The sequence below is a fragment of the Pteropus alecto genome, unplaced genomic scaffold (genome assembly GCF_000325575.1).
Source record: "Pteropus alecto unplaced genomic scaffold, ASM32557v1 scaffold306, whole genome shotgun sequence".
Taxonomy (NCBI): domain Eukaryota; kingdom Metazoa; phylum Chordata; class Mammalia; order Chiroptera; family Pteropodidae; genus Pteropus; species Pteropus alecto.
This window is the reverse complement of record NW_006437748.1, coordinates 195,912-223,710: the sequence shown is the minus strand read 5'-3', so window position 1 is coordinate 223,710 and position 27,799 is coordinate 195,912. Positions and strand designations below refer to the sequence as shown.

The window sequence follows — 27,799 nt, the reverse complement described above, 5'->3', positions numbered from 1 at the left end:
GTCCCTCTAACTTTGAAGCATTCCTTCTTTCTGTAATGATCCCAGTTCAAAGAGATTCCCTATAGATAGTATGAAAAGTTACACTTCAAAGTTGTCTCATAACATAATTTTTTAAATTTGTTATATTTTTATTTTTTCAATTATAATTGACATAGAGTAACATAATTTTTTAAGCTTTTTAATTCTTTTCTAGGCTGAACAGGACAACGGACATCCTCTTCCAGCCTTTGCCAGCCTACATATTGAAATACTGGATGAAAACAATCAGAGCCCATATTTCACAATGCCCAGTTATCAAGGCTATATCCTGGAGTCTGCCCCAGTGGGAGCAACTATTTCTGACAGTCTAAATTTGACCACTCCTCTGAGAATTGTGGCTCTGGACAAGGATATAGAAGATGTAAGTAAAATATAAGTTTTGCTCTTGTTTTGTTAACAATCTCTTATGTTTATATCAGTAGAAAATATTACAAAGACATGGTTACATCAGCTATAGAATGGAGAAAAAAATCAGTATAATAAGTCAGCATAGTAATGTAATTCCATATTAAGTATATTATTTTTAAAAATATGTTTGAATTCAGCAACTGTTCTTTTTTTAGTTTACAGATATTCAATATAAGGAAGAAAATGAATGTTTCACTTATGGTTAGCTAAATTACTAAGGCAATCTTATTTATTAACATGGGTGAAAACATTTCTTATGTAATTGCTGATAGGGAAAAATGATGGCATTAAACAATGAGTATAAAAAATTTATGATGGCAACCCCGGAATGGGATTTGGGGCACTTTTCTGATGGTACATTATTAAAGAAAAAGCATTTAGGGCAATTGAACTGCTTACACTTCTGCCAGTGGCTATGCTGATGAGAACACTCCTCCACTCCTCGCATCATTGTCCTCTGTTTTTCCAGTACTGACTCTAGCCAAATGAGTCGGATGTGGTCCTGACTGGGCAGATCAGATTATTTTACATCCTTGCGAGTGTGAGTCTATGAAGAGTGGACAAAAAAATCTATACCAGGCCAGTCAGAGTCCTCCTGGGAAATGGCAGGGGAAAAAAATGGAGCTGGAAGATTTTGGCATCATATAATAAAGAAGTGGAAGTAAATCTGAAGCCACGGTAGCCAACTTTTTGCTGACATCACGAAGAACACCCATTATCAGTAGAAGAGAATAGAGCTTGACAGCCACACAGAGAAGTGTCCTAGTGGGTTCCTGTTTTTTAGGTGTTGAGGTCCCAAAAGATATACTAATCCTAAATATTTTTCTTTGATTCTATGATCCACTATAGTATTTTCTAACACATTTTTTTTTTCAAAATGTACTTTAAGTTTGATTTCTGTCACTTGCAACTTGAAAAGTCTTAACTCAGCAATTTCTTCTTCAATAAAACTTCTTGTGATGATGAAAATGTTCTGTAGCTACTCTGTCCAATAGATGGTAGCATATATAGATATGGAGCACCTGAAAAGTAGCTAGATTGAAAACATAATTTTAACATTTTGTTTAATTTTAATTGATTTAAATTTAAATAGTCAGATGTCACTAAATGGACAGCATAACTCTAGAATGTACCCCAAAATTCATTAAATGGAGCTTTATCATCAGTTTAGTAAATTGAGAGAAAATTTCAGATTTTTTTCTTCTTCTGGAAAAATTTTATTAACGTCCTTTTCTAAGGGACTTTGCAAAGGATAGTAGGACTCACAAGGTATTGCTGAGGTGGGGTGGGAAAAAGTCCTGGGTTTAAAATCTTTGGGAAACACTACCTAGAATTCTACTCTTGGATATTTAATGCCAGTTAACCTATTAAGTGTTCCAAGCTGTTTCCAGGGGTGGGGTAGTATGTTGTGGTCCTTAGGAGTTTGTGCTTTGAAGTTAGCCAGCCCTGGATTTGACTCCTGGTTCTACTATGTAATAGCTGTGTAATACTGTGAGACCTGTATTCACCTGTTACTCCCTTTTAGTCAATCACCTGTGATCCAAAAAGTATATGGTAGCAATCACTATGCTTTGGCCTGCTCCTTTGCTTGGGGCTGGTGGAGATGGGCATGGAGAGAAATTTTTCTTTAGATGATGCCATGTATATGGACGGTGGCATGATTAATACATTTTATCAAAATGTCACATAAAGTGTATCCAGCCATTTGTTTATTATTTAGAACCATTCTTTACCTAAAATTATTCATAGTGAATGATTGTCATTAGGAGCCCAGAAAGTGAACAAATATGCCTCATCCCCTAGTGACAAAGGTTTTTCAATATCTTGCATAGCTTCTGTATATCTATAATTTAAGCAAGTTCATAGAATGAAGATACCTAAGATTTGCATCAAAATTTCTAATGATATTGAATTAACTGTCTCACAATACAACACTTTACATGGTTGAGCAACTAATTCTTAGAAAGCTCTTCATCATACTGAATTAAAAACAGCCTTCTTATATCTCATCCATTATTCCTTATATCTTCCATTTGCCAGCACACAGAATAAATCTATGAAATAGTCATTAATATATTTGAAGATGGATTTATGCCCTTCCAAATCATCTCTTTTTTCTAGATCAATTATTCTTTAGTTTTAAAAAGTGAAATATGTTTATCACTAAGTTATTTAAAGATCAAAAATAACAAAATAAATCTTCAAGGCTCTTTTCATTCACAGGCATAAATTTTACTATATGGTAAATTCTTGCTGACTTTGAGTCAGAATAAGTGAAATTAATCTGAATAGGGATAAAGAGTTTAAGAATATAGACAGAGACATGTCACCTCACATAAGTGTCAGTGACAGGAATAGAGAGTAAGCATCAGACATGAAAAGAGTTGTCACTGTGGAAATTGGTTCTCCTGAGTTGCTTCAAAAAACAGCCATGCCAAAAGACAAATGCCGAGAAGAGGTCAGATTTGATTTTATTTGTCCAAAAGTTAAATGATGTTTCTTCTTTCAAATCAGTGGAAAGACAACATTTTAAGAAACAGTGTCAGGGATTGATGATATGTGGCATTATTAGCAGTATAGATTTTGAGTCAGAAGGAATCAAAAGTGTCACGGTGAAACAAAATAAAAGTAAACAAAATTGGTTTTACTGTTTCTTTTTACAGATATACAGATATTAACATATACATATATAGCATATATATGAATCACATTAATGTTTTTTCAAGTGCTCTTACCTCATAGTTTCAAGATAATCTAGTATAAATGTAGGTAATGTAATGCACAAAGTTTTTAAGTTATGTCTGAGACCACCAGGTTTTCAGTGGCTGAACCACTAAAAATTGATTATTGAGGTTACACACTGGCTTGTAGAAATGCATTGATTCACTTACAATTTCATGTCAATTCACATCCTTGTATAAAGTGATGTGATACGGATGTGTTTCAAAATAAAGGTGTCTTTGAAATTTAATACAATATAAGCTTAAAGCTAAAATGTACTTAAATGCTTTATAAATATTATGCTATCAATTGTATGCTATGATATATTAGAATACAAAGAAGAAAATATATCTTGGAAAATGTTATTTTGTTTTTTTTTTATTTGCTATTTATTTATTTTACTAGTATACACTTGTATGTCATATCTATGTTCATGCTCAATTCTATTTACATTTTTTTCATGTTTAATTTGCATATAGGTTCCACCTGGTGGAGTTCCTGTAGGTACTAAGTTTTGATTTTGTGTTTGTTCTCTCATTAATTGCTGTGATTCAATTTCTTGTTCTTTTTCTGTTCCACTGAAACAAGTAGGCAATTACTCATTATCACCTAGAAAAACATCCATAACTACTTTAAATATATGTATCTAGATATACCTTAAATATATTTTATTATAGTAGATCAAAATTATATGGAATCCACGTTGCATGTAACTTAAACAAAGATTAATTATTAATTTTTTTTTAGTCCATGATGAACACTAGTAATTCATCACTGCATTCTTTCTGAAAGATTCTAAATTTAGGGTTGAATCCTTTTGAACAAGTACTTCAAATAATTACTGTCAACTCATTCAAGTTGGCAAATGAGATTGAATTTGTCATTTTCATGTTATGCTTCATAATTTATATATATGCACATAAATATGCATAAACATATATATGTATATATACATTTCTGTGTTATATGTGTATATATGTGATGCATATAATCTTCTGTGTGTGTGATATCATAGTTTGATTTCCATTGGAAACTCAAAATTGATTTCAAATGCAATATTTGAACATATTTCAAATGTCAAATTTGAAAGTATTTCTTCTATATGATGGGAGTTTAAAATTTTACATTTCATATGTTTGTAACATGTGAATTTTTATATGTGTTTCTTATGTGTTCACTTTTTCTGTGCTGTGAGTATCAGAGTTTATTTTAACCTCCCAGGAAATAATACACAAATCAATGAAGTAATATGTCATACTTTTGGTATATAGTGAATGTATACTTTAGAGTAAAGTAATATTACCTCTTATCGGAGGAAAAAGAACATTTATTAATCATCTCTCTGTGTACATATTGATTTAAAAAACTAATATTTATTTTAAATAAATTTGTAGACATGGGACTAGATAAAATTTTCCATCCCTATCAGAACATTAAACTAGAACATTATCTGTTCATTTACACTCATAATATACCACATCTGAAACTGATATTATGTTTACAAATCTAAAATATTAAATTTGGGTATAATTGGCTGAACATTTTCCAATCTGCCTTCTTAAATTGTTGTACTTCAATGCACAGATATTCACCAATAGCATCTATGAATGCTATTTATAGGTATTAAAAGGTTACTATTTTAAATATTCATAAACTTCGAAAGCTATATTTTAATCAGAGATTAACTGTGCAGAACAGATTAGAATGTGCTTAATATGCCATGTATAATGCCAGATTTATGTATTACACTACATAAAATAAATAAGCTTCACTTCTGGAAAATGCTATTTTAGTCTCAAGCTAGTTATTATAAAAAGACTCAAGAAGTAGAGAAAATTAAATTATCAAAAGTCTTTAATGTTTCTTGTTATCAAATATGAAAGAGACTATTTATGGAGTCCTGGTGTATTTTGTCATTTAAATGGGAAACATTTGCAAAGAAAATCTTGTGGCTTTCATAAATTGGTAAAATGAATGGTGTTATTGATGACACAACCATATAAGAATACAATCACATATACCTACACTAGTTCACAATCCAGTGCAGTATTACACTATTACCAGTACCATGACATAAAAAAAATTTTAAACCATGTGGTGAGTGTGTGAATGAAAATACCTAAAACATTTACTAATAGAAGCTACAGTTGAATGGAGGAAAGGAAATTGAGAGAGAATTAGTTATAAAGGAAGTAGAAAATGACTGAATGATTTGAATAAAGGGAAAAAAATAAATATTTGATAAGCAAATTGAATAGCAAAATTCACTCTGGTTGGATTACTAGTAGTGTACAGGCATGAGTAGCAGAAGCTGTGTTCATAGGCACCATTGTTGGTACACACAAAGAACAGAAAAATATCTATGAATTTGAAATCTAGTGATTAGATAAAATCAAGGATAAACACTAAAAAATGACATGATATTTATTTAGTTTTTATTAATTGAAACCTTATGCTAATTAACATTTTTGACCATTTAAAAATAATGTTATTACAATTGACTCCAAAGTGTAACAAAATAAAAAAAATCCTCAATATGTGGTTCAAAATATGTTTAGTTGTAAATACTTTATAACTTACTTTTTTAAATAAATAATTTAACTTTTTATTAACTAACACAATTGATTAATCAAAATACCCAGCTTTCTAGGTGTTTGAGAAACATCATTGAAATAAAAACAACTAAAGTGCCTATATGAAAATATCAGTGTAAATCTTGAGTTTTTACATCTCTTAACAACCTTGATTATTTTATTTTAACTATACTAATGGAAATCATTATCTGTAGTATTATTTTTTTTATTGTTCAGGATAAATGTAGCACACTGACCTTATATCAAAATCATGGACATAGAAGCTACCATGATAGAGCTAAGTAATATCTCATAATGAGATATTATGATACACAACTTGTTTTGGGTTCAAATAAAACCATTCATTTCAAAGTTATTTGACATAAACACATTGAAACTTAAGATGTATAATGTATCTTGTAAATCAAATTATGCCCACTTTTTAATAATATAGTATGCTTTCAACTTCTCACTTTTATATGTAAATTTTTAGAATGTGAGCTCTATTTTTTTCAAATTTTTTTTCAAATTTAACAAATTCCAGGCTCTTTACTCTGCTCTCAACCCTTAATATTAGACTTAGAAAAGTAATCTATGATGTTAAATCACATTTTAAATCATACAGTGCAAATTATTTTAAAAATTGCCATAATCAATAAAAACAACTTACCTCTCCGTATCATCTCTTTTTGCTATTTTTTCATAGCTTTCCTGATACGTCCACTCTCTTACAATATTCCCCTTATATTTGCCCCACCTGCTTCCCTATTCCACTATGCAGACACCAATTCAAGCCTCCCTACTTTATGTCTCTGATCTTTCTCTGTGTTGCAGAGATTAATACTTTATCTTTCAGAGATGGCAATAAGATTGTGAAGGGTTTCCAGTGCTTGCTTAATTATTTCTGCTTTGAACTTTTGCAATCACTTCCTCTTTATATATAACCATTTTTCTAGACTCTTATAAGACATGTGATAAATTCATATATTTCAATTTAATCATCTGAAATATTTTAATTAACCCATTTCCTGTTTAGAAAAAAAGTGCAACTTGCTACCAGCGTTAATTTAATTTTATGTAAACACGCTCTTTGAGGCTTAAGCAAATCTGACTGGTTTTCAATGTGAAAATAAAATATAAAAACTGTTCTTGAAGTTATTTGTAAACAGAACTTGCCTCTAATCCTGTGATAGAAATGTATACATAAATCAGATTCATCAAATGAATCTTTGGCTAACAACTATTCAAGAACAATGTTAAAGTAATGTGTAGGAATGCTACGTTTTGTAAGATTTGACATTTTTGGTGATCAAGAATTACTATATTTAGCAAATGGAAATGCCACTACTAAAAACAGAATGCTATAAATAGAATGATTCCATTGTCTCAAAGGCTATCGATATACTGAAGCGACGAGAAAATAATAATAAAAGTGGGACATTTCATGGCAGAATTTGAGGATAAGGTTAGGACTGTAATTTGCGAGTTATCTCAGGTTAAACACTACAGCCACAAGCACTACTGGCGACTATTCTCGGGGCAAACGGGAAATTGGTTAGAATAAATGTTTCCCCTTGGAAAACACTTACAGCATTAAAATAAGAAGAGGAAGCATGGTATTTATAAGTAATGAATTATACATAACTAATTTTATTTTTTTTCATTGCTACCAGCAATTACAGAAACAGGATAGTAATATACATATGTGCATTTTATTACTATAAATGAAGTAATTGCAGAATTTTAAAGCTAAAATTCTTGACTGCAAAAAAATTTTCTATTTTTGCTTTTAATTTTTATTTTTTGAGTCCACCGAAGTTCTGAAAAATATTTATATTAAATAAATTAGTATATATTCAATTGGGTTGCTTTTTATTTTATACTTCTTATTGCTATTTTTCTTTTATTCATATTAATATTACTAGTACTTAGTTTGTTTTCCACAAAATGAGTTATTGTCTTTTGGATGCTTTTGCTGAATTATGAGTAAATATTTAGTAAAAGCTCTTTTTTCTTTAGAAATTCTTAGTGTAGTTGTGCATATTTATATAATAAATCGGATAAATAATTTTCGAGTAATAAACTAACAACTGCATTATTTATTCGACATTTTAAAAAATGGCTTTTTTTTTTTTTTTTTTAGACTAAAGACCCAGAGCTTCACCTTTTTCTGAATGACTACTCCTCAGTCTTCACCGTCACGCAGACCGGTATTACTCGCTTCCTCACCTTACTTCAACCAGTGGACAGGGAAGAACAGCAAACTTACACCTTTTCGGTAAAGAGAATTTGTGTGTACATGTATGTAACAGAAAGAGGTGTCTGTTTAAAACTGAAAAAGTCAAAGATTTGAGAGGAAAAATGCAATATTTTCAAGTAATATCATAAAGAATATTAATAAAAAAATTCTTCACATGAATATCTTCTTTTTCTATTCATAAGTTTGTATAGCTGTTTTACCATGCTTTTCAACAGAAGAAAATTCATTTTCAAGATGAAAACCAAACACTGGGTATTTCATTTTTTACCATATACTCATGATTGACTTAAACTGAGATATAAATTAGAAACCACAAAGTAAAGAATTATTTCCTAAACTTTATTTTGTTATTGCTGTTTTAATTTTGTCATGGGATTAGGCCAGTGGTTCTCAAGTAAGGGTAATCCCTGTGCCTCCTTCTCCACCTCACTGCCCCCTTCCTCTATGAACATTTAGCAATGTTTGGAAATGTTTTTTGTTGTCACTAATGTGAGGGGTTGCTCTTGGGATCCTGTTGGTAGACACTGAAGATGCTGCTTAACATCTTATAATAATCTTATAATACACAGGACAGCCCCCCCACCCCAACAAAGACTTATTTGGCTTAAAATTTCAATAGTACTGAGTTGGAGAAATCTTAGGTTAATTAAGTAAAAAAAAAAAGAAGCTTATTAAAGCTGTGAGTTCTTTCTGGAGAAGCCTATACAGTAGAAGACCTTAAGCCAGAGCTTTCAGAAAACCTAAATTGACAGTTAAAAATTTGATACAGAGTGGATTTCGTAAATCCTTCAGAATAAGTATAGTAGTATTATAGCACTGATTTTTTTTTTGTCATCGTCTTAAAATGTTAATAATGTAATTAAGATAGCACTATTAACTAATACTAATGAATCCTTTAAAAAGTTCATTTTGTGAATTGCTAAAAAACAATATTTCATATATAGGACACGTTGACTGTAAAAGCAACTCTTGCATTATATACAAAATATATAAAAGTGGAAAATATTTTTTCTATTAATTAAAAAAATTACATAGTAGTTATCTCCTAAGAATCAGTAATGTTATTGGTCTACTTGAAGTAGGTGCTTGGAATTGAATAAACTAAAATTAAATGGAATTCTCCATCGTTGATACTAAGCACATTAAAACTTCGATTATGTATACTATTATATTTTTATTATTTTCTTTTATCGACAAAATATTTTAGCACCCTTTTGAACTGTAAATTACATACATACATGAGTCATTTTGTATTGCTTATGTTTGCATGACTTCTCTATTAAATGTATTTTTCTACCCCCAAAGATTACGGCCTTTGATGGTGTACAAGAAAGTGAGCCAGTTATCGTCAATATCAGGGTGATGGATGCAAATGATAACACTCCGACCTTCCCTGAAATATCGTATGATGTCTATGTTTATACAGACATGAGCCCTGGGGACAGTGTCATACAGGTAATTACCCATAAAATATGAGGATATGCCCCAAGCAGCATTGCTTAAGAAATGTTTCTAAAAATGGAAACGAGTTTCAGACTCATTATGGCATAATTTAGCTTAAAAGGCTTTAACTTTATTTTTACTTTTCAAATGAAAGCATATCAATATGCATTTTAAAGTAAAATCACTAGATAACAGATTTAAACATAGCCATTTGGCCTGTATATACCTGATTTTTAAAAGTTTACTATACTGAAGATATTTAAGTAATTAATGTAATAAATGTATTTAATATACTGAATTTTCAAGTATTAAAAATACAATTTAAAACTTCAAATTATATTGAACTATTGGAGAAATGAGTTAAATTTCTCTTGGTGATAAATACAATAGAATGCATTAATAAACTGGCAGAAAATGCTATTAGACATTGGTTACCTAAAGAGAAAATGGAAACATTACAACAGGAAAGGTAAGATTAGATAGCAAATAGTAACTTTCCAAACACAGAAATCTGACAAAATCTTTATTCTTGATTTGTCTTATTTTTTATTATTAACTGTTCTTATTACATTTAAATAAATTGTAACTTATCCTAAATATGTTTTTTGTATCCTGAGTATTCTGAATATTAATTATAAAGAAGTAATAACATTTTCCCTTGAGAAGCTTCCCTGGAGAATAGTTGATCCTAGTACTTTCCAAACAGGCAGTATTTCAAAATTATCTAGGGAGCTATTTAGGAATGCAGATGACCAAGATTCACTTCAGCTTTCCTGAATCTGAAGCTCTATGAGCAATACTTAGGTAATTAATATTAAAAAAAAAAAAAAAAAGACAAACTCATAGTATTTCAGTAAAAACCACTGATCGATATTTTCCTTTAAATTCGAGAGTCAGACTTAATAATTTTAAGTTGCTCTCAGGCCAGGAAAGCAAAGATTCTAGGTACTTTTTAGAGTATATGAATGGCCCCAAATTATTACTAAATTTATATATAATATATATAGTATATAATAATATATAATATGCTGTATATATAATATATAATAGTATTTAATAGTATAGTATGTAATAAATAATAAATTTATATCTCTGCATAATTTAGTATTCGATAGAGTTCCAAGTATTTAAAAAGCCGTTCAAATGCCTCCACAACATACTTAAGTTTTTATGTTTTTGTTCTATTTTTTCTCTCCAGCTTCATCTTTGGCTCTCTCTTCCCACATGTACGCTTCAATCCTACTGAACTATCTCCAGTTACCTGAATGTGCCCTGCTTTTTCTCACTTTCCTCAAATTATCTCCTCTACCTTGATCTCTTTCTCTTCTACTAATGGCTTGATTACTTTTTCTTAACCTTTAGATTCTTTCCCTTCTAAAGAAGCATTTCTTAGTAGTTTCAGTATCTAGTTCCTAGAATATTCCACCAGCAACCCACTAGTAATACAGTGGTTTGTATCCAAGACATCGTGATACAATGCTGTGTGCTCATCATTGTGAAATGGGTGGGAAGAAATACTTGACGATACGCCTCATGGCTTTGCACACTATTTTTTTTTTTTTTAAGCAAGAACACTCTTCTTACTCCAGATTTTGTGAGGCTAATTCACTTTCATCATACAGAACCCAGCTCAAAATGTTACCTCCTGAGAGAAAACTTCCCTAATAGCTTAGTGTCGATAACCTCCCAGAACACACCTATATTAGTGCACGCACGCACACACACACACACACACACACACACACACATTCGTTCTCTATAACTTACCCTCTCTCATCATGTTATAGGCCTATGCCCATTTGAGTTATCTTATTTTTCTCCTCCTCCCCCAAAAACTGAAAACCCTAAGAGATCAATGGCTGGCTGGCTGGCCTGTTTTTCAGGCCGTGCCAGACATGTTAGCCATGCAGTCGATATTTATTTAAAGGACGAAATTTTCATGATATAATTGTTAATATAAATTAGAAATAATTCAGTGCTATTCATGTTTTGTTTATTGAATTAAGATATGCTTTTTTGAATGGCATAGAAAGGGGTGACACAGCCTAGGCACTGGAAATTTACCTAAAAGTACATCTTTTGTGTACATATCCTCTGCTATGCGTGTGATAGTGGGGGGGAAAGGTTTCAAACAGCCACAATACATTTGATTCATATCTTGTTTATGAAATTTCATATATTATTAAAATCCACTTCTTTACTCATTTGTCTTGAGAGTAGATATGTAGTTAGTTTATTTCTGTAATCATAACATCTGTATCCATAGCGCCTGGCATATAGTAGATGCTGAATATAGTAGATGCTTAATAAATATTTATTTGAGGATAAATGAAGAGTTGCAGACAAGTAGATATAAATAAATGGGAAGATGAACATGTACTAGCCTTTACAGTAATCCCTACTTATCTGTGGTTTAGCTTTCTGCAGTTTCAGTTACCTAAGTCAGCCATTGTCTAGAAATAGAAAATAGAAAATGCCATAAATAAATAATTTTAAGTTTTAAACTGCATGCAGTTTGAATATCCTGATAAAATCTTGCACCATCCCACTTTGTCCTGTCCAGAATGTGAACCATCTTTTTGTTCAGCATATTCATGATGATGATATATATATATATATATATATATATATACACATATACATACACATATACATACAGATGTATATGTGTGTATATATATATACTACCTACCTGTTAGATGCTGGATTATTAGACCAATTGTTGTGATATCACAGTGCTTATGTTCAACCCTTATTTTATTTAATAATGGCCCCCAATATAAGAGTGGTGATACTGGCAATTCAGATATGCTAAAGAGAAGCTGTAAAGTACTTCCTTCAAGTGAAAAGGTCAAAGTTCTTGACTTAATAAAGAACAAAAATGATATGCTGAGGTTGCTAAGATTTACAGTAAAGATGAATTTTCTTTCTGTGAAATTGTGAAGAAGGAAAAAGAAATTAGTGCTAGTTTTGCTCTTGTACCTCATACTGCGAAAATTATGGACACAGTGTGTGATAAATGCTTAGTTAGGATGTAAAAAACATAAAATTTATGGGTGGAGGACATGAAAACATTTTTTGATTAATGGCAATGTGTTATTCCAGAATGTATTGAGCCTGTATGAAGACCTCAGCAGGAGATCCCCTAAAATGAGTGACACATAGCCATTCATTACAAGTGAGGGGTGGTTACACAGATTCAGGAATAGGTTTGGACTCAAAATGTAAAAATTACTGAAGAGGCTGCATCTGCTGATGAAGAAGCTGCTCCAACATTTCTGGCAGAGTTGAAGAAGTTGATTAGGGTTCCATACTATTCGAGGTTTCAGGCATCCTCGGGGGTCTTGTAGCATATCCCTCACAGATAAGGGGGGACTATTGTATTTCTAGTCAGTTGATGGACTGAGAGAACTACATTTATCTTTATTGAGGCACTGTCTCATAGGGAACAAAATTATATTTTACACAGATAAAGGAATGACAATTATTGTCATGTTCTTAATTTAATTAGACCTGATTCTCATCTCTATAATAACATAATTGAAAATAAAAGTAAGTTTATACAGATAAACAGCCAGCAGGGAACTGGTGAGTATAACTAAGAAAACAATAGCAATTATGTGTTAGAACCGTATCTCAAAAAATGTTTGCTTTAGGGGATCAAAAACTTATTTCTGGCATTTGCAGGCACAAAAGTTAATTTTCCCATTATATCTTTTTATAAAACAAATCTTGCTTTGCTTTTAAAGATTCTTATTTTATATATTTCCCTGAACTATGCATATTATGAAAATAGATCATTGTTTGTGTCAATATACTTCTAATTAAAAAAAAATTTAAATGCCAAGAAATGAAACTTTATAATTAGTGTTTTTAAAGTTATTTCTGGTATGTGATAAAAGAGTAGTGTGGCTATAAAACATTCTCCAAAGCCCTTTAAATAATAGAATATAGATTTCTCCTTGAGAGACAAAATTTAAAACCGGTTAAAATGATGCAGAAGTATGATCTGCAAATACCTTTCAAGAGTCACAAACTAGGTTCTTATGCTCGACCCACACCTAACTCCTCATCAATGCTGCCTTTCTCCATTAATCTAACAGAAGATCAATCAATTTACTAATTGGTTGGTAATCTAATGTCAAAAGAGTGAAAGTATTAGAAATAAACGTGACAATGAGAATTCTCCTGCAATGAGAGTCTTGAATAACAGATTTTAAGTTTTATAATCAGATCATTTTCAATCATTTTCAGTGTAACCATGAGACTGTCTTGGCCTGATATAAGTATATACTTAATTATTTGAATCCATTATCTTATTATGAGGTACCACCCCTCCTTGCCTACGAGAAGTAGATATGTTGGTCATAAAGATGTGAGTAATGAGGTTCTTATTAAAGTTCTCAATTGTAAATTAGTCTTCTGACTTTATCTCTATCTCTTATATTTTATTACTATAAAAAGAAACAGAGAGATTTTGATGTATATGGTTCATGAACCACACTTGGGAGTACTGCCATAAAACAGCATCAGCATCTTACATAACCAGAAATGAAATGCAGTCAGATCATTAGCACACCTTGTATTTAGGGGGAAATTACATGTTGTGAGAATGATTTTTTTCCACTTTATTCAGCATATTTTATGTGACATGTGGTACCATTTTGTAGGCCATCAATGAACTCTTACAAATTGACACTAGTGGATATCATGCTCTATTGTCTTAAGGTCTCATTTCATACACTTCTAGTTTTCTTGAAAAAAATGACTGATCTATACTAAAGATACAGATTTTGATATATTATTTTAATGTTTCGAAGATGTAGATTTTACTAACCATAGTTAAGTATTCAGTCCATACTCCATAAATGCCATTCCAAAACTTTTCCAGTTCCCTTAAATCAATGGTTCTTAATCCAAATTGAGTGCTAGAGTTCTACCTGAGGAGCTTTTAAAAATATGGTGCCAGGACTCCACCCTGAGATATTTTTATTAAGTAATCTGATCACTCATAGTAGAGTCACTTGGAAAGATATTCTTTAATAAAACAAAGCAGCTCTAATATGCAGCCAATTTTGAGAATAGCTAACTTAAAACCTTAACAATATTTTTGTACCTCTGAAAATTGGAATTCTTAATTTATTTAGATGGAGTCTTAGATGGAGTGAATCCTTTGCTTCTCACCCCACCTCTTCCCATCTTCTCATTCTTTAATTCTTATTTTCTTCTATCATGCTTCTGTTTCTTCTTCATTGCGTTAAGGTCCACCTTTTTCCCTCATTTCCACCTGTGCTCCACTAATTATTCAACTTCTTTCTATTTTTTTAATACAATAATCTCTTCCTCTCTATGGATTCTTTCCCTTTGTCCTATAAACATTTTTAAATCTTCCAATGCCCTGATCTAAACATGCTTTCCATATAACAATTCATGTTGCTATTCCACTCTGATATCCCACTCTAACGTATTCAGGTTCTTGGACCAATCGATAAATTTAGAGAATTTATTAATTTATCATTAGTTATTGATTATTAGTTATTTTATTAAATATTACATGTAGTTATATAATCTATCTATTACATCATACCACTAAAATCATATGAAGTTGTAAATCTAATTAAGTCCCTCTCTATTGTCAAGTATAAAAGCATTTTCCAGTCCCTATCTATGTAAAACTCAACTTTACTCTTTTATGAAAAATTTCCCTGGTTATCATTCTACCTCTCTGGTGACTGAGGGACTTCACTGCTGGCTCTTTGTTCAATTCTCACTTTTTAAATATTAACATTCTCCAAAAATCAATATATAGGTCTCCTTTATTGACTCTGTTCCCAAATTTTCAATCATCACTTCTATGTATACTCAGGTCTCTCAAAGTTAAATTCCCTGTGATGACCTAAGCATCAAGCTGACATTACAGATATCTGCTGAACATGGTAGTTTGGATTTTGACAGATACTTTTAACTGCACATATTCCAAGATAACTAATCTATTCCTTATCTTTTGTCTAATACAGAAACACACAGATACAGACACATAAAGAGACTCAAATATGCATATGGCATTTTCTTTGGAGGCCACTGTATTGTAAAGGGCTTAATTAATCTACAGTTACACAGGCTTCAGGATAGTAACCTCAGATTTATGTTTCTTATTTTCCACCATCACCTGCATTCATCTAGATGATTGTCCAGTTTCTGAAATTGCTATTTCAAAATGTATCGATCTGTAATCATTTTGTCTTCCATGCCTATGCACTGTTGTGAATTAGGCTACTGCAGTAGACTCTGACGGACAACCGTATTTCTTCATATTCCTCACCACACTGCTACACGCAACTGTTCTAAAACATGAATCAGAATAGGTAGCCATCCTTCTAGAAAATCTGACCATGAAAGTGTCCAATCTCCATATATGCAGTCAAAAACATCTATGTAATACTTCAAATATTCGTGTCTCATCTCCTGCTGCATAACTCCATATAATTAACTTTGAGATCATATAGAGGGTTTTGTTTTGTTTTCATTTGTTTTGTTTTAGCGTGGAATATCCTTACCATTTTATGGCTTATTGACATCTCTCTCAGGTTTTAAAGTTTGATACAAAGTACGCCATTTTATATTCTTTAACTTGCAGTTCAAATGTTATTTTCTTAATAAATCCATTATTCTCCTAGCAAGTCAAAATTAATGGCTTTTCTCCCCACTTCCACATACTCAGCTAGCAACACTATTTCCCACACATTTTACCATGTCTTCCATTAAGTTTAGCCTTTACATTTCTGTCCACCTTACTGAACTGGAAATTTTCTTTTTTAAGACAGGAACTCTTAATGATCTCTAAGCACCAGTGGCCAGTACAATGACTTCCACACAGTAGGAAGTCACTAAATACTCATTGAACTTATTCCTTCAATTAATGCACTCTCAATCAGTTTAGAAAAAGTCCCATGCCTTAAGATTTTGTGTCATACACAAAATGTAGCCTCCCACAATCCTTCCACAAATGGCTCTCTAACTTCATAGTTTCAACCGGGCTATCCTTTCATTGCTCTTAATATGGAAAAATATTTTACACTGAAAACATTTCTGATAAATTTCTCTTAGTTATGCTGTGTCATAGGTCATTAAATATTAAAGCTAAAAATTACTTTGAAAATATTTCATAAATATTTTGTCCAAATTCACAGTGTCTAAGTGTCAGAGTTGATGTTGAATCTAACTTAAAGACAATAGAATCTGAAACCAGACTAGCTGGTTGTGCCCCCTTTAGCCACTTTGTACACTAGTGACTTAGCTTTCTATACTTTAGTTTTCTAATCTTTAAAATGGTGTGGTGATTTTTGTAAGGCTTTCCTTTAATAGTGATTTTTTTTTAAATCATGTAAGTTGTGCATTTTTTATTATTCTATTTCTAGATATTGCTGGTTTACTAGATAATTGAGTTAAAATTTGATAATATTATAGAAGAGACAAAAATGTACAGTATATTTTATACATTTTTTCTTTACCGTATATCACCAAAGTATTTTAGTTTTCCCTCTCAACTCCCTCTTGTAGTAAATCATTACAATGTCAAAGCATAGTCAACTGTATAAAAGAAAAATTCTTTGATACCGAGATGTTTCAAAGACAGGTTATCTTAGGAAAAGAACCAATTTTCTAAATGGAGTAGTAGGGATTTCTTGAAAGCCTAGTGAACTTGTTTATTCAGTTTGGCAAAGAAAACAAACAAATTCCCTCTCAACTCCCTCTTGTAGTAAATCATTACAATGTCAAAGCATAGTCAACTGTATAAAAGAAAAATTCTTTGATACCGAGATGTTTCAAAGACAGGTTATCTTAGGAAAAGAACCAATTTTCTAAATGGAGTAGTAGGGATTTCTTGAAAGCCTAGTGAACTTGTTTATTCAGTTTGGCAAAGAAAACAAACAAAAACACTACTGGGCACATCCTAATGTGTGTGTGTGTGTTATAAATACATGTTATATATTTTTTTCTTGGAAAAATTATAATTTAATGTATACAGATTTTTATGCACTTGGTACTAAACTATATGCTAGGAAAAATACACAGGATAAGATAGTCATAACCTTTACAGAGTTTAATATGTTTTATGAGATATTTGTTATTCACAGTAAAATAATCAGAAAATATCTTAACCATTATTGAATCGTTAAATCAGATGGAACATACTAAAATATTATGAGAGCTCATTAAAAAGTGAGTAGGGAAGAATTTCAGTTGGGAAGACTTCATTGTTGATTAGAACTTCATGAACCTATATAGATGTTTAGTACTCAAATAGTCAAATAAAGGGGATATGATGTTATTGTATGAAATGATGTAACCAAAGGCATGGTAATTTCACGAGGCACTAAGATACCAATTTGGCTGCTATTGGAGAGGAGAGGAAATAAATGGTAAAGTTTTCTTCTCTTTTACTAAGTCAAATATGCATTGGTTTATTCTTCCAGCCCCCTTGTCATTATAGGCTTTTCTCTATTTGGGATTTTTTTTTTTATCCTTTTCAAATAGTATTTCTATTACAGATATGTTTCTTTTCTTTCTCCCCTTATAGACTACATGCTGTTTGACAGAAATTATTCTGTCTGTATTTTCTACACTCTGAATTTTTCTGTGACTGACACACATTAATATCTGAATTATGTATCAGTTTATATATCAAATAATTAAAGAAGTAATATCCTACACAGCAGAGTAATTTAGTTTTGGTATTGTATACAATATAAGATTACTTGAAGTATTTAAGACTGGATCTTTAAATTGATGTGTTAAATCCTGTGATATGGGAGTTGATGGAAGCCAGCTTTGAGGTAATGAGGGTAAAAGTTGAGCATGAGAGAATGTAACAGCATTAAAACAATTAAGGTTCCAGTTTCCAGTCTCAGATTTTGAGTAATAAGATTCAATGAACCTCTACACAATGATCATGAAGTTGCCACAGAAAAGAAACAAGCCTTCCAAATTCTCAAGCAATATAAAGAAACACTTTTAAAAGTCTTGTTGTTAATGTTTTATTCTTCAGATTTTTATCAGAAAGTGTAATGCCTATATAAGAGATTCATCTTCATTAAAACCCTTTTAATGGTCCATACAAAAATTAACGATGATGGTATTGTTAGCAGTGTTGATACATTCTCCTGAATTATACACCTAAAAAGTAAATTTGCCTACCATCTTAGATTATTCTAGGACAACAGTCCCCAACATTTTTGACACCAGGGACTGGTGCTCCTAATGAGAATCTAATGCCTAATGATCTGAGGTGGTAATGCTAGTGCTGGAGAGTGGCTGCGAATACAGATGAAGCTTTGTGCTCATTCACCTGCCGCTCACCTCCTGCTTTGTGTCTCGGTTCCTAATAGGGGCTGGGGTTTGAGGACCCCTGTTCTAGGATATACTGAACAGAAGAGGGATAATTAGTAGCCTAGTATGCCTTTTAGCCTCAAAGCATCACTGGTTTACATTAAAGCTCCGAAGAGAATAAATATGGAGATGAGTAAATTATGCATTGCTCAATATGTCTGACTGGTAGGTATGGTCTTGAGTTCAGCCTGACTGCCAATCTTGAAAGACTTAGCAGGCCTTTCACAGCACTAAATTTATTTAGCTTTAAAGAAGGATACAGGACAGGCAACAACATAACTCTTATGGCAGTAGCATAATAGAAGTCTTGTTCCCTCTTGACATAACTTCCTAATATCTTCCAAATCATCTGCACTTGTATTTCTGAGGCATTTTCTTATCTTAAAAGCTTTGTTGTAGCAACTGATATAATATCTAATGCATAAAAGTAAACTTACTAAAACACTGGTAATGACCAGAATGTATTTTATCCAGTAAGGAGTTGGAATTCCCTCTGCAAAATACATTAGCTGCCATCCCTTTTCTTAAGTTGTCTGATATTTCTTTAACATTTGAAAGATTATCTCATTCCTTCATCCTCTTACTTACACCTTTTTATAAGTGTTGATAGAAACTTTCAACTTCGTATGTAAGTTTTCCAAATATAGACTAAATTCTTCCTCTGGCAAATCTGTCTCCATAGTTATTACCTAGCTTGTGAGTTTTACGTTGCTTTCCAAATAATCTTTCTGTCCACAAGATCAATATCTATATAACTTTCATTTTTATTTAACTGTATAAATGAATCAAAAATCTTTTATTACATCATAGAGATGAGGCAGAGAGATTAAATGTTTAGCACAGCACGCTTCAATTAATATCACCACGTTATTTTCTCAAATTTCTCTACAAAGATTTTTCTCACATATCATATATTTTCCATTAACAAAGTAGGCAATAGAGACTATTTCTTAGGCAACTCTGGGTTTCATCTGGTGTGGCACCATAACAATACACCATGCCCTAGGTATAACTTTTCACTGACATAAGCTTCTGAGTATAAATGTGGTGCATGAGCAATTTGTCTCCCCAGAGGCCATCCAGTGTTGACCTTTTATTTGTCCAAACCTCACCACAGGAGAAGATCTTTCTTTATTTTTCTTTCTTTCTTTCCTCCTTTCTTCCCTTCTTTTTTCCTTTGATGAAGGAGTAAGCTTTATAAATTTTATTAATGCTAACTTAAATATTAGAGACTAAAATATATATTAAGAAATATATTTTTAAAAGTGCCTAATTTTACAAGTTAGATAATTGCGTTTTTAAAAAGAATTCAACTAGTACAAAGAACATATTTACTCGTTATTTATCTGTGTATATATTTTTTCATTTCTTATTACATAGTTCATCATGATTTCTTCACAAGAACAATTCTACCACTTTCATAGCATGATCTTTGTCCATTTAATGAATAACCATCCATTGAATCAAAGATGATTTGATGCATTAATGACCAAATGGCACCACGTCTCAAAGTATAATAATCCTAGAACATATGACCATAAAGCAAGCCAAGAAGAATAATTAATTATAAAACTCTTTTCCTATAATATTATGAAGTGGCCTAATTTTAACTTAAACTAGCTTATTTTTTAAAAAGTATATTTTTCATTCATATATCTGGAAAGATTAGTAGTGAATTTAGTTCTGGCATAACTGGAAACAATTACATCAATCATATTCTCTACTTATTCTCTGACATTGTCTTCTTTTGGGGCTTAGTCTTAGGCAGATCCAATGCAGATGAGAAGATTAGCAAGAACACCAGGTATAATTTTACCAGTCTACCCCTAGAAAAAAATAAAAGCCAATCTTGACTACAGAAATTTTAGGGGTCCTCTTGACTACAGAAATTTAAATAACTGCCAATTCTTATTTATTTCATTTTATTTTTAAAACTTTTTTAGGTAAAGCAACCTTTGGTTGACATCACAGATTGCAAGAACCTTATCAACTTATGATCCTTATTATTTTTTTTTTTTATTTTTATGCCTACAGTACCTGGTCTTCCTTGGTGATCTCCCATCCAAGTACTAACCGGACCCGACCCTGCTTAGGTTCCAAGATCAGATGGGATTAGGCTTGTTCAGGGTGGCATGGCCATAGACAGATAACTGACAATTCTTGAACCAAATAATGTCCAGGCCTGAATCTCACTTCCATCATTTTAGCTAAATGTTAGCCCCACTCAACATGGAGTATGAGGGGGTGAATTTCTTAACCCCTACCCCCCCAAAAAAGATGATGAACTCTTATTAGAAACAAGGACCCAGGATTCCCAGGAGGCAAAAATGTTGAATGGTCAACACACTTATTCATGATCAATTTAACCATAATTAATTTCTAATGAAAATATACTCAATATATTAATATTATATACTAATATACTAATAAAATATATACTAATATACTAATAAAATATACTAATAAAAATATACTAAAAATATACTAATAAAAATATACTAATAAAATATACTAATAAAAATACTATATTCGCACTTTTATATTATAGTTTAGTTCTGGTTATTATTTCTATATCAATTATGACTTTTATTCTCTCGATTATGCTTCAGTTTTGAGACTCCAATTTGATTTTTTTGTTTAGTTTATGATCTAATATTCTTTACATTTGCCCTTTTGTGTAAAGCCATATTTGTTGATTTATTGAACCCAAGAAAAAGAAATGCAAGAGAGACTAGAAAGGAAATACTAGAAACTAGAAACTAGAAACTAGAAAAGGAATAGGTGGGGCAAACAAGAATTTGTGTGTGTGTGTGGAGGATTGACAGGTAGCTGACAATAAGGATATCTGTAGTAGGTACATATTGGAATATGGAAAGAAAGAAATTGTGGGAGGATAAGATTAAACTTCCTAAAAAGGACTGCAATTATGGAAAAGAAATATATAAACATGTAACTTAGTGTTTCTTACCATTTAGATATAACATTTAAGCCAAACAAGTTAAAAACATAGATTTTACTTACTTTCATGCAATAATATGTAAGCAACACTTTGGCTTCTCAATGTAAACCAAATCCTTTTCAATCTCTTGAAAAGGGATTAGTTAGGAGGCAGATTTCCCCTCTAAATTAGTGGAGGGCTTCATATACCATAATCTCATAGACTACTGATCACAAAGTCACTAAATTGTAATTGAATTAAATACCCACAATAGTTTTGGTTCAGGGTCTTTCACAGGAGAGATTACCATTTTATGCATATTCAGAGTCAGTGTCTCAGCTCTCTTTTCTAATCTTGGACCACCAATAATTTCTTTAAAATATTTTTGTTTACATGTGTGGGGACTCATTTATGCTGTTTTATTACTACTATTTAGTACTAAAAGTGTAAAAAATCCTATAAAGCTATTCATCCTAAACATAAAATTTATTTTTGGCTTTTTTGTTAAACTTCTTTTTGCTAATGGTTTCTGTGAAACTATTTGTGGTCCCTGAATATATTAGCTCATCCATGGTTGACTGGCTCTGCAGTTTTAGGGCTGTTTCTATTACCTGTGCTTTGCAGTACTACTTGGTATTTATGGTACCTCCCAGATGGGTACCTTCTTCAGTTTAATTATAATCCGGCTTATCCTTTCTTCCAACCTCATTTATGAAAATGTTAAATAAGACCAGCCGTAATACCTTCATCTCCGAAGCATGCTCCTCAACACTTATTAACTTGATGCATTGCCATTTATCATTAAATTCCGTTAGCCAATTTAAGTCCCAGAAAAAATGTTAATATTGAGTTCAATTTGAGCAAATTTTAATTAAGATTCCCTGAGACATTGTGTTAACTGATTTACTATAATCATAATTGATATCTCCTCTGCTACCCCCATCTTCTAATTTTCTAATTTTATCCACACATAAAAGAGAATAAGTTTGTCTAGCTTGAATAGTTCTCCATAAATATACATCATTTATTGACTGTTTCTGCAAATAGTTTTCTTCTCCTTTGCCTTTAGGACTATGTCTGTCATTCTCACATAAATCCCAGAATCATTCATAATATGTTTTTCCTTCTGACAACTACATCTGTCCAGCTCTAAATACCCAATCTTAGACTTAGCTGAATTAATGTCAGTCTCACAAATTTCTTTTTATTTATTTTATTGCTGTTATTTCTATGTACATTATTACTCTAAATGCAATGGATAATGAAAATAGAAATAGCATATGCATAGCTTGTCCCATTAAGCATGGTGGGGTGTGTAAAACATTTTGTTTACATTTCAAGATATTAAATATGAAACTTTGAATGAGCCATTAATTAACACTCATTTCCTGAAATTGAATTCAAGTTTCAAGGTAAATATGTGCATTCACATTTATCTAAGAAGGTATGCCAAAGTGTCTAGTAGCCACCCAAAGGAGTCTGTGAACAATAAAGAACATCATAGGTGTAAAATTCAAGAATGAGAAATAATTTAAGAAGTCAGTAAATAAGAATTTTTTACAGATTTATTTATTACAATCATGTGTATTTTCTTTATACAACAAAAAACTTTTAATTATGTTTCTCTTATGTGTAAATGAGGCCACCTTTCTTTTCTCCATCCGTTACTTTTGGTATCATGAAAAAAGAAAAACTTAATGTTTATAAAACGTATATTATAAGATTTGCCACTAGAACTCATCCCCCCGCCCTTAGGTAAATGTATATTTATCTGGAAGTCAAAGAGCCTTAACATATTAAATAATTATTACATTAATTTTGCTTTATGAAATTAATAATAGTCGTTCTTTTTTCACACATGGTCCAAATGTAGTCTTTAATTAATACATACCATTTGTTCCAAAATAATTATAAATATGTGCAAAGTGGCCTTACAAATGCTTATGTAGTATTATTTCAGGGGCTCTAAATTAAATTCCTTTCCTCAAAAAAAAAAAAATCCTTGGGCTTTGTTTTCTAATTTTCTAATTAGATATTCTACAATTGGAGATGCATTTGTTTGATTTTGAAAGGATAATGTCAGTCTGTTATATATCAGTTTGAACAAAATTATAAGAATCTTTCCTTAAGCCAATGAAAATAAAAAGGATATGAGAACAAGAGAATTTTTGAGAGACAGGAAGGAAAACATTAATAATGGAAAAAATGAGAGTAAAGAAGGATGGGAGTAAAAAAAGCATACTTCATCTATTTCATTTTTCCAGGTCTCAGTCTGTAGTAACATGTGTTTATGTGTCAAGAACAGGAGGTAAGATAGATAAAAATTTTAATTTTCTATAGGAATATTAGATTTACTTTAGGGCTTTCCTCTTTCTCTCTTTCTTATTAAATTAAAATAGTCATCAAGATCCAAAAAACTTTTTATTTTTTTAATCACTTTCACAAGAAAAGAAAGAAAGATAATTCTACCAGCTGCGATTGCTTCAGTATCATATCAGAACACAGTAGCCTCAATTTATGAAAACAAGAGCATGCCAAGGCAATGTTCTTTACTAACTTTTTTGTCTTTGAAAGCAAGGTGCTTTTCCTGGGAGGAAAAATGACGCAATAGTGAAAAGTTGAGTCCCAGAGGATTTATGTTATGATTTTCAATTCCAGCTCACTGCAGTCGACGCAGACGAAGGGTCAAATGGGGAGATCACATATGAAATCCTGGTTGGGGCTAAGGGAGACTTCATCATCAATAAAACAACAGGCCTTATCACCATCGCTCCAGGGGTGGAACTGATAGTCGGGCGGACATATGCACTCACAGTCCAAGCAGCGGATAATGCTCCTCCTGCAGAGAGAAGGTAATTTATATTAGAACCAAAGCAGTCTTTTTGTTGCTCCCATTTAACCCCATAATTAAATTTAAGAAGCTCAGCAAGCATTCTGTTATCCTATAAACATCTAAATTAGATTGCAAAAATCAGAGAGACTGGATTCTCAGTAACTGCATATTCTTATTTGGTTAAATTGTGGGAAAAGGATAATAAAGAAAGATTAAACCACAAAATAATTAACTATGATTTCACAAAAGTATGCAGGTGTCTGTTCTGGGGTGTGGGGGGCAGGAGGACTGGGTAATATCAGAGGCATGTATCTAATTTACTACTGAAAAACAAGGTTGATAATAGTGTGAGGTCACTATTATCACTTTACAAATATATATATCACTTATTGAATATATATATCACTTTATGAATATATATATCACTTATCGAATATATGTATTTCTAGAGCTCCCCATAAAAATGTTTCCTTGTTTTTAACTCAAGTGGGGACACTTCCCATTTTTCCCCATTGTATTAGATTATCTTTAAGAAAAACATATTTTATTGTGTTAAGAAAGTATTCCTATTTTAATAACTTTTAAAAATAAAAATGGTGGTTTATTTGAGTCAAATATCCATCATCTATGAAGACAGCAATGACTTTTCTTCTAGAACTAATGGTATGATTGTTCTTAATATATGTATTTCCTAAATAAATCCATTTTACATTTTCAGTATGAATTCCATTAGGCCATGGTGTTTTAATTTTGAAACACATTGTTGGATTATGTTTGTCATTTTGTTTAGTGAAAGTAGTCTATACTTTTCTTTTTGAGAATTTTTTTGAAGATATTATATACTTGTTATGATACCTCATAAAGGAAAAAAAAGAAACATGAAGAAATACAAGAAAAAATTAACAAGTGTAGCAGATATGAATGAGTTGTAAACATCTCTAAAAACAATAGATAAATCTAAATTTGATGCCTTGAAAAAGAAAAACACAATTAAATGAAAATACCACCAGCTAATCAAATCGAAAATGAAGTACAATTTTACATAATCAATTCTAAGATGGAAATAATACAGACACAGAAGAAATTACAAGGATCATGAGACAGCTTTGCTTTAATAAATGCAAAATTTGAAAACATGAATTGCATTGTTTTTAAAGAAGATATAGTTTACTAAAATTGATCCCAAAGATTAAGAAATATTAAGAGAACAGTCCTAGAGAGGAAATAGAGAAAGTGCTCAAAGAGCTTCTACCCAAAACTACACCAGGGCCAGGCGATTTTGGCAGGAGAACTGTAAGCAAACCATTAAAATGTATCATTTCTCTCCTTTTGCCTTCTCGCAGAGCAAAGGGCAATGTTTCCTCTGCAGCACATGCATATGGGGAATTTTTCTCTACACACTTTTCTTATCATTAATCATGTAGATTTGGCCAGTGATCCCCATAGTTAATCACTGATATTTCCAGATTGTTCTTTCTCCTTATATTCTCCCTTTTAATCTCATAAAAATGAACTATCCATTAGGCTTCCTTGCTACTATCTACAGATAACTGGCCTTTCCCCCATTATCTCCTCTCTAACCTCATCTCCCACTATCATCTATAGATTTCCAGGTCACTCCGAAAGAGTTTAATTCCCACCTGCCTGACATCACTTCAACAATACTTTTGTCAGTTTTTGGTGACCTCAATATCCAATATGTGGTTTAAATCATGCTGAAACTAGCAGTCACTTTGGCCAAACACTCTTGGAGCTATCTTTGATGCTTGTTTTTCTTTCAAACTTCAAATATAATCTTAAACTTATTAACATTCCAATCCAAGCTACTGTTCTCTCATCTGAAGTATTAAAAACCTCTTCTAATTAGAAGTCTAATTGGACTTCTGCCTGAGACTCCTTCGGTCTCCTCTCAACAGAGTGGCCTGAGTGATTCTGGTAACATAGAAAACATCTATTTCTTTTGCTCAAGATTTTTAGTGCTTTCACATTTTACTCTGAGTAAAATGAAAAATTATTAAAAAGGCAGTTTGCCAGCTGCCACCAACCACAGGACACTCCCTTGTCAACTCTTTATATTTTTAAAACACTTTCCTGGCATTTTTATCTACTGCCCGTATAACCATATTATCTGTATTTTCCTTTAGAGTATGGAATTTATTGTCTGCCTTGCTTCCCCCTGCCTACCCCAAAGTGCTACTTAGCAAGGAAAAGAATCACATGGTTCTGTTGTGTCATGTCTTCAGAAATCAAAACAATTTTTGGAACACCTTTAGGTTCTTTACAGACATCATTTTTTTTCCCCACTAAGTTCTTAATGCACCTCATTTTTAGTTTTTAAATAAATGAAGTAGAATAAGGGACAGTATGCTAGAAAATTTAAATATATGTTTAGAGTTCCCAAAACCAGAAGGCAGATTTGAAATTGTTCTACCTTCCCTCGTAGTACATATTAATGTCTAACTTATTGTCTAAGAAGTCAGAAATAAATAGATGTCTGTGACAATAAGATTTTTTATTCAGTCCAACAAACATTTATTATGTAGCAGTCATTTACTATGTTCTAGGAATACAAAGATAAACATAGTACTGTCATTTGTGAGCCAAAAAAAATAAAGTAAGTGTAGAAAGTATAAATATACATAACTAAATTCAGTTTACCATGATGAATTTGAGAATAAGATAAATTCTTAGGTATCTGTGGTATTGATGAAGACATGTGTCATGACAAGAAAGTACTTAGAAGGAATCTTAAACAGGATGAGTGTAGGAGAATGAGTAGAGTTTTATCAGGTGAAAAGAAAGTATGTCACATTACTTACACAGCCTGAGAGGTCTAAAACAACTTGGTGCTTATGGATAAGTCAGTCAGTGTTACCAATACATAAACTGCAATTGAAGGAAGGGCAAGAGAATTAAGGGCCATATCGTGGAAAATTTAACTTGCTTTGTTAAGCAGCTTGAACTTACTCAGTCAATGGAAGGAACTCTTGCAAGAACTTTCAAATAGAAAGTCATGTGAAATGATTCCAGTTTCAGGATAATCACTGTTGCCCTATAAAAGGTAGATTTGAGGGCAACAAAATTGTAGGCAGAGAAATTAGGTAGGACACCAGCACCAGAAGAGTCCAGAGGAAATGTTGCTGATGGCTTGAACAAAGGATGTTAGGAAGACTGGAGAGATGAAATTGTCAGGA

At 31.7% G+C, this 27,799-nt stretch overlaps 1 protein-coding gene and 1 pseudogene across 1 annotated transcript in view; one reads left to right on the top strand and one right to left on the bottom strand.

Annotated features, from left to right (window-relative positions):
• The window catches only part of LOC102885755 (protocadherin-15), a gene marked incomplete at its 3' end in the record, with an annotated part of 563,452 nt that overhangs the window by 340,955 nt on the left and 194,698 nt on the right, over positions 1-27,799 (top strand). Inside the window, exons 11-15 of the mRNA XM_015591761.1 lie at positions 194-400; positions 3,648-3,668; positions 7,885-8,019; positions 9,307-9,456; positions 24,431-24,624. Of these exons, the coding sequence (XP_015447247.1) occupies positions 194-400; positions 3,648-3,668; positions 7,885-8,019; positions 9,307-9,456; positions 24,431-24,624 (707 nt within the window). The remainder of the gene's footprint in view (positions 1-193; positions 401-3,647; positions 3,669-7,884; positions 8,020-9,306; positions 9,457-24,430; positions 24,625-27,799) is intronic.
• On the bottom strand, positions 20,860-20,978 carry LOC112482130 (annotated as a pseudogene).